This window comes from Lepisma saccharinum, chromosome 15 (assembly GCF_977018435.1).
Source record: "Lepisma saccharinum chromosome 15, izLepSacc3.1, whole genome shotgun sequence".
Lineage (NCBI taxonomy): Eukaryota > Metazoa > Arthropoda > Insecta > Zygentoma > Lepismatidae > Lepisma > Lepisma saccharinum.
Window position 1 is genome coordinate 46,574,972 of NC_139243.1, and position 8,844 is coordinate 46,583,815.

The 8,844-nt window shown below is 37.5% G+C and overlaps 1 protein-coding gene across 4 annotated transcripts in view; it reads right to left on the reverse strand.

The window, feature by feature from the left end:
- Positions 1–8,489, reverse strand: part of LOC145999698 (uncharacterized) — a 63,586-nt gene extending 55,097 nt beyond the window's left edge. For 3 of the 4 annotated variants that reach the window (XM_083136940.1, XM_083136938.1, XM_083136941.1), the window contains exon 1: positions 8,458–8,489. In XM_083136940.1, the coding sequence (XP_082993066.1) occupies positions 8,458–8,466 (9 nt within the window). In that variant the 5' untranslated portion in view covers positions 8,467–8,489. The remainder of the gene's footprint in view (positions 1–8,457) is intronic. The other variant, XM_083136939.1, reaches the window with a different exon arrangement.
- Positions 8,490–8,844: the final 355 nt, after the last annotated feature.

Below are 8,844 nucleotides of genomic sequence, written 5' to 3' on the forward strand. Positions count from 1 at the left end.
AATGGTTTTTGAGATATTAAGGTTTCTGTATACTGCTACATGAGCAGCCTCCCTGATGGCGCAGTGGTAGCGTCGTCACCTTGTAAACAAGGGGTCCCAGATTCGATACCCGGTGGAGGCACAAGTGGTTCGGATCCCACTTTAAACTGTAGGTTCAGTCCCGATTAGCCTTACTGTGCATAAAGTGGACTTAAAACACCAAATCAATCAATCAATCAATCAATGCTACAAGAGCAAAAAAGCCATGCGCCATGTTGGAAACATGGCTGCTCCAGGAGAACTAAAGACAATATTTTTTTTGAACATTGGTTTTGATATCTAGAAAAATGTACAAACCTATTTACTAAAAATTAAATTTTTCTAAAATGGTCTTGCAACCACCATTGGATGGTTTGGCACTCTAAAAATGTATTCTAGACCGTTTTGAAGAAAAAAACATTGTAGAGCATTGCATAGCAACATGCAGAAAATAAGTTGTTATAATGCATGGTGTTTAAAACTCAAACTCAATGTTTAGATAGAGCTGAGTTCTCTAATTTCCTTGTTCTACAAACAGATGTGCCTTGGTGCACTGTAGCGATTTTTCTATCGAACAGATTAGCAACACTGGTTCTCGCATTGTGCTGCACCGATCATGGCAGAGATATGTGTGTCGGCCAATACAACGTATCCACAAAATACTAATTCAATTAAATGGCATACGTACACACTCACATATATATATATATATATATATATATATATATATATATATATATATATATATATATATATATATTTATACATATATAATATTTAATTTCAGGTGCAGAGTAGTTTACATTTGCCACTTCACTTGTTCATGCTCGAAATACATACATCTACAAACACAAGTCACAAATGTTAAGGAATATATTAATCAACAAAAAAAATTGTGTATAAGAATTTAAAATTCAAATTTTAATTTTTTGAAATTAATTTGTTGTACTTCCAGTGGTACTCTAAAAGTTGGTAAAGTGTGCTGCAGGCCAATATTTTAAATATTATTAAAATGACACTTTATTAAATTGTGAGTGTGGCATGCAACCATGACCGATCGTAGCTTAATATAAGCACAATATTATGGGTGTGTTCCAAAAGTCTTAACGTAACAAACACATTCAATGAAAATAACTGGGCTCGTGAATCTGGTGAAACCAGTTATTTTGCAGACTTATCGGACGCTCTAGGCGAAAGCGCAGGTGCAGGTGCAGCATTTTGTTTAGAGAACGTTTCCACATGGCACCCAGCAGAAGGAATGTTCTTAATGGCAAATATAAACACTACTGCGGACACTGTTACTCATTTTAATCACATTCTAAGAACAGTTGAGTCATACTAAGGCATGTTAAAATTATAATAGATTTTCGAAGTAGTTCAGTTTGGATCCATCAAGCACACGCGTTGTCTCCAAGCAGCAGACGATTCTCACCGAACAAACCAGCCTCCTGGCCCTTGCATTTGGTGAATCTCGTTCTTGCACGAAACGTACAGAATGCGACTTTTGGGACAGCATAACGAATCTCAAGAAATGCACGGAAGCACTTATGGGACAGCCAGTTAGCATAACTTGTTTAACGTGTTAAACTCATGCAACTTTCGGAACGAGACCTATACTCTTGAAAAAAGAAGAGATGAAGCATTTTCAAGCAGATCAAAGTTTCAAGCAATGAGGGAGCATTTTTCTTATGTGATCAAATGTATCAGTGACCTAGTAAACGGAATGAAGACTGTATGATAGAACAGGGGTTCCCAAACTGTTTCGTTTCATGACACCCTTAGTATTTCAAGATAATTCTGCAGTGCCCAAGTCAGAAAGGAAGCCTATCTAGCACTTGTGAGGATTAGTTAGTGTAGTTTGGTTGCTTGCCTTAAGGTGAAAAAATAAACCCATATTTCAAATTCAGAAACATTTTACATGTAAAAAGTACTAAATAAGCACATATTTGGAAGTGTAATTTCAGTGAAAGTATTGGAACATTTCGCGACACCCCTGTAAGCCACTTTGATAGAATATTTTGGAAAGGATTTTTTTGTACATATATGTGTAGTCAATTTGCAACCGTGTGAGTAGTGAAACTTTTAGTTTGGTTTTGTTTACATGGTTAATACGGGTTCCATTTTTGCATAAGAAGTATGAAATGTACACTATACAATTACAAGTAAAACTGCAATAAATGTAGACAAAAATGATATTTTTGGGAGTCATACTAGATACACCCCTGTTGTGGATGTAATACAGAATTGTGAAATAGTAAGATGGAATGTAGTCTCTCTTCCCCCTGCTGAACTTTCGTCAATTATTTGCAGATTATCATGTGAGGCTCATAGGACGTTTTGTGCTCAAGGTGTGATTATAACACCATTAAGCCTTGTTTCCATTATTATGAAAAAATATAAATATGCTGACCAAGGCAGTAATTTATTTTATTAAAAACATAAACTAAACGTAACGTTTCAACCTTCTAGCAAGGTCTTCATCAGACTCTGTATCAAGTACAAAAGTAACAAGATACCAAAAACATATAGAGTGGGATGAGGCTAAGCAGATAGGAAGGGAGAAGAGAATGCTAGTGAGAAAATGGAAGGAAGCCAAGGAAATAGAGAAGAAAGGTGAAGAAGACACAATGAACTGGAATGGGGGACTGAAGTTAAACAAAGAATGGAAGAAAGTGTTAGAAAGAGTGGAAAGGATAAGAGAGAAAGAGGAGAGGAGAAGGAAGAAAATGAAGGAAAAAGAGCGTGATATATAAAGCCCAATCCACATTCTATATGAAAGTATATATTTTTCGCCTTTTAGGTGAAAGTATAGTGAAAGCCACCTGCGAGAAAGTTCCAAAACAACTTTCTATTAGTCTGGAGGGAGTAATGTTTTGTGTATTTAATGCCCTGTTTTTGGTATCTTGTTACTTTTGTACTTGATACAGAGTCTGATGAAGACCTTGCTAGAAGGTTGAAACGTTACGTTTAGTTTATGTTTTTAATAAAATAAATTACTGCCTTGGTCAGCATATTTATATTTTTACTCAAGGTGTGATCAGGTGTTTAAAGAATTTAGGGGCATTATTCTACTGCTGGAGACCTAAAGGTGACCCACCTAATCTAACAATCAAAGGATTTCAGAATATTTTATTACTACCAAGAGCCCTAAACCTAACCAGACTAACAATAACAAAAACATTTAGGAGTGAAATAATACTCTTTCACATCCCACGCATGTGAAATAAGATGGTAGCAGCAGTCTGTATCTAAGACAACAGTAAATGAATGACTTCTTGCAAACAATCAGATAGAAGTGCATGGGAGGGAAAAATTGTTCTCCAGAAAAAGTGTAGTAAGTAGTCACGAAACCTCTGAAGTATGTGTTAACAGACATAATTAGAAATCAAACCATGTAAAATACCACAGCAGTCTAGTCGGTAAGGACCAGCCCCTGTGATGGAGTGATTAGCACATCGTGCTACAATGTCAGCGGTCCCAGCCTTGACTCCAGGTCTGGGCATGAATGTTTGTGAGTGTTCATTCATCAATTTCATCACTCATCCCCATCTTTGGAAATTAGCCAAAAGTGGCAGAAAAAGCAAAGTAAAATAAAGCAAATCACTCACACTCTAGTTGGTAGGGCATTTGACTGTCATGTGGGAGACCCGGGTTGTTTCCAGGGTGGGTGATCTAAGGTTGGAATTTTTCTGACTTTGTCCCTGCAAAAAGTGGTTCTGGGGTTTGCCTGGGGGCAACCTGGGGGATAAAGGCAGATGGAGCATAGTGCTGGTCACATCACCTCCAAAAGAGCAGAGACTGAAAATGTGTGGGGCCCTACCCCCACATCCCCTAAATGTGCCTTCATGGCATGGTTTACCTTACTACGTAAAAAATGCAGTGGCCATGAAAGAATTGGAGTTAAACAATAAACACTTGGACAGGCAGATGCTGATAATGATGAAGATCTTGCTGCGACTGAAATTTAGTTGCTGGTGCCGAAAATAATTCTACTTTTTTTTTTTTGTCAGGTTACACATGTTGCTTTAATTCTGTTAGAATTTTGACATTGTATCACTCTTGATTTTCTGCCTCTCTTTACTAATCATGATGATGAGGATGAGTGATGATCAGATGTGATTGATAAAAATACAGACCAAGTTTCGAACCTGAAAATTTTGTTCATGGGATTAAAAGCCAACCAATTGATATGCTTGGCCACAGAGCCAGCAAAATTGACCTTCAATACAAATTGGAAACATGCTTGCCATGAGGATGCTGATATATTCAGGAATATTATTCAGCATATTGTTGCCATATACCATGTAGGCCCCTACATGGCCGCGGCTGTAGTTCATATGTGATCCATGTGCATTTGACACAATGCACAATTGCAAACACATTCTTGAAAAATTTACATATTTTGCATTTCTTAGTATTTACACATGGTTCTACACATTTTGTATGTGCATGCAACTGGTTCAGACACATAAAAATTGTGGAAGTATTTCATGATAGAAGTACGTGGGCCACATATCATGACTAAATACATCAGATATTCGAGATTCTGCATTGTGAACAAATTTTATGTTATGTAAAACATGGACATATATTAATTGCAAAAAAAAAAAATCAACATAAATTTAGTTCGGTACATTTGGTCACCAGCCCTACATGGGTAACGGTTTCGAAAGTTGATTAATTTTTTCTACGTTTTTACACATTGTACAATGTGTATGTATAATATGGGAAGCAGTTTCATTATTTATGAAATGGGAACTTATTATGTGCAGACAAAAATGTTTCTTCTTTTTCCAAATATAAAATATATAATGATTAAATAACAAATATTTGCTCATGCTCTATCTCTCTCACTCTATTTTTACTAGCGTTTTATTTACATTTAGTAGCTCTTGGCTTCCAATGAAAACAATTGAGTAAGCATGTATTTATTTGGGCAACAGAATGAGTGTTTTTATTGTTGTTGTTGATTACGTTTATTTTACTTCGCTTTTCTGCCACACTTGGTTATCGCGAAGATGAGGATGAGAGTGATATATGATGGAATTGATGAAAGCCGGGATTCGAACACATGACGAGCGTGCATTCTTGTTCCTGTGTCTTGTACTCTGCAGTGAATAATGAAATGAAAAATTTATTCCAAAACTCAAAAAGCCAAATGAATATCATTGAAGAAACTACAAAAATGTGTGTATTGTTACATGTTTATCCCCTTAAATATATTGAATTTTTGGTAACAGTTAAATATAGTGAAAACACATTTCTTCAAATTTACAGGAGAAAAGACAGGAAAGTACTTACGGAATTGAGTTCGTGTGGACTTTTGGAAGCTGGGAATAGTGTTTTTTTCTCCATTCGTGCAACTTATTCAGCCGGTAAATAATGTAATTTTCAACATTCATGTATCTCCGTTGCATGATAGCTCCTGCCACCATTACCATCGACTACGGGAATCAAATGTTCCATGCGTTCGATTATGTAGCCCCTGTCAGTGTAGCAACCACGCGGTAGTTTTACATGAAGCGTGAGCATTTTTTTTTTCCAATTTAATTTTCTATGTTTGCCAAAGCTAACTGAACCTAACCTAACCTTCCATGAAAGGTTTGTGGATCAATTTTAGCCTAAAAACCATAATATTTCAGTTAATAAGTGTTAGTGTAGCAACCACGCAGTAGTTTTACAAGATGACTTGTGAGCGTTTTTTTTTTTTTTCAATTTAATTTTCTGTTTGCCTAACCTAACTGAACCTAACCTAACCTTCCATGAATGGTTTGTGGATCAATTTTCGCTTAAAGACCTTTTGTGACTAGTTTGTGTGGCATTTATCAGTTCGTAAGTTTGGAAACACTGCATATCAGCTGACAATAGACAACGTGAATCAAGATTTGCCCGCCAAATTAGCAATGACCAAAGAAACATAATCCCAAGTTGAAAAATGTTCCACTATGCATATAAGGTAAGTACAAATGTAAATAATTCGGAAATAAACGAGTTAAATGTGTTTTCACTATATCTAACTAGAACCACACAATTTTTACATGGTTCTATTCGATTGTGATTTACGTCTGTTAACATGAGTGACGTGAGGTGACCTCGACACTTTGCATAGCAATCCGAGGGGTGCCCAAGGGTGGTTAATGGGGGTCATAACCCCCCCCCCCCCACACACACACACACACACACTTTAGCACCCAGTATTTCTAAAAAAATTACACGTAACTCCCACCCCCTTTGGAAAATAAAAAACGATTTCATTTGATTACTAAGCCAGAGATCCCGGCTTGCCATGGGTGTTCTTTATGTGTGTGTCCCTTCATCAATTTATCATCTTCGCGATTAGCCAAAAGCGGCAGGAAATCGAAGTAAAAAAAAAAAAATCTATCAATGATTTGATATTTGTTATTTAGAGTAGATTTTTTGTCACATTTCGTTAACCGCGAAGATGATACGATATAATTAAGGAAGGGACAAACACAAAGAAAACCCATCCCCAGGTGGGGATTCGACCCCCACTGTGATAACCACTCTACCACGGTTGGTTGATTTGGTGTTTTAAGCCCACTTTATGCACAGAAAGGCTAATCGGGACTGGCCCTACAGTCTAAAGTGGTAACTGAACCACTATGTGCCTCCACTGGGTACCGCCGGCCCTTGTAGAAGAGTGGTGTTAGCACATCGCGATTCGACATCAGGAGCCCCGGATTCAAATCCCGGCATGGGCATGGATGTTTGTGAGTTTCCATCATCAATTACATCATGTAATCACTCATCCTCATCTTCGCAAGTTAGTCAAAAGTGGCACAAGAAGCAAAGTAAAATGAAGCAAATAAAAAAAAATCCACTGGTTACCGATCCAGGACCACTTGCATTCCACCATGGAGGTCGGCCGTGAACAAATACTAGAGGAAAGGGCTAACCATTCGGATATGTGGGTGTCGGTAAAGCAAACTGCATTTTCCCCCAGTGATAATTTGCAATTGGTGTTTGAAACACCATCTTTGTGTATGATTAACTTTTTCTTTTTCAAAAATTTTGCATTGCTTGATTGGTAAATGTCTGTTATATCGGAGACACATTAAAATTTGATATTTTGTGTTTCGGATGGTTCGTACTTACCAACTGTGTATTGCGGAACATAGTTGAAGGTGCCATTATGATTTTTACACGAAAATAACTTCAATTTTTCACATTACGAGCAATTCTTTTGGTTCCGGGATCATCACGTGCCATGCTTGTGTTTTGTCAATTTGGAGTGGGTATGCAGTGTTTCCACCTTCTTAACCGAAAAATACCTACTTTCGTGTTCATTATGTCATCACAAACCATTGACAGATAGGCCCCAAAAACCATTCATGCTAGCCCAAGAATCATTGCCAGATAGTCCCAAAAAAAATCACAATAGCTCCACAAACCATTCATGATAGCCCCACACACCATTCTCACATAGCCCCACAAACCATTTGCGGAAACGAACGTTCTTCAGTTACAAAAACACTTTTTTGGTAAATGTTTACTATCCTTCGGACACCTATAACTTCTGAGTTTCGTCAATTTTTGACATTTGTATTTACCTATCTGCTTCGCAGATCATTTTTAACATGTATTCACGTTTTTAGATCAATTTTTTTTAAAGTGTTTTTGTAACTAAAGAACGTACGTTTCCACAAATGGTTTGTGGGGCTATGCGAGAATGGTGTGTCGGGCTACGTAAAATTTTTTCGAAACCAATTTTTAACTATTGTAACCTATTGTGACCCTACCTAACCTAACCTTACCGGAAATGGTTTGTGGGGCTATGTATGAATGGTTTGTGGGGCTATGCGTCAATGGTTGAATTTCCGCTATGAAACATTCCCACATCACACAAAACAACTTCCAGATGTTAGACAATACTACAGGAACTTATTACGGTAAGTAGTTTCTTCTGTAGAAATGAAGAAATCTGTCCGAAGGATAGTAAACTAGTACCCCAGAGAACACAAATACAAATAATTTTCTCCAAGTGCATCTGCAGGGCATTGTGAAATCTGGAGTCCAGAGTCCTCCGTTTATGATTGCCCTCATAACTTAAGTTCATTAGCTACTTATTGTGATTAAATCTATACAGCTAGAAAAAGTGATGGTAGGTGGCAAAAATTCGGTACTAGTTAGATGTAGTGAAAACACATTTAACCATATCTAACTGTTACCATACCAAAATTGCATTCGTAGCATGATGAAATCGCAATAAAACAAAGGAACTTGGGCCCCTTTGGCTTTAGGCTCCGCTCTCTTCCACCTTGAATTCAATGGTAATTTCACCCCTGTAAAGAACACACATAGATGAAAACTTCTGTTTAAACCCCCGGCACTGATACGCAGTGTAATTACATTACATCCAAAGTATGTACCACTGAAGGTACTAATTTTCTTCCAGGAGAACAAAATAACCAGCCTTACCAACTCCATGTGTTCAAGGTAAACATAAACAAGAGAGATGAAAAAACAAAACAGTAACCAAAGCGCCAAATAGACTGCAGAGTTGCCAGATCAAAATTAGAAAAGTCTTGCTATCAGGATATGACGTCCGGTCGAAAGTAGAAATATAGAATCATAGAATAGTTAAGGTATAAAAGATTACCCTACATTTAAACCTCGCTGCGCTTGGAAATTGCAGTTCCGTCGGTGGGCAACAGATGGCGCGGCGGTCTACTTTTGCTGTTTCCAGCACAAATTGGGGGAGAGCTCTTTCGGTGACACTCACGTGGGTTCCAAACGTCTTTATTGGTCAGATCTCTTGTATCCTACGAAGCTGGTTACTATAATGGCAGGGGCTCCCTTCCAGCT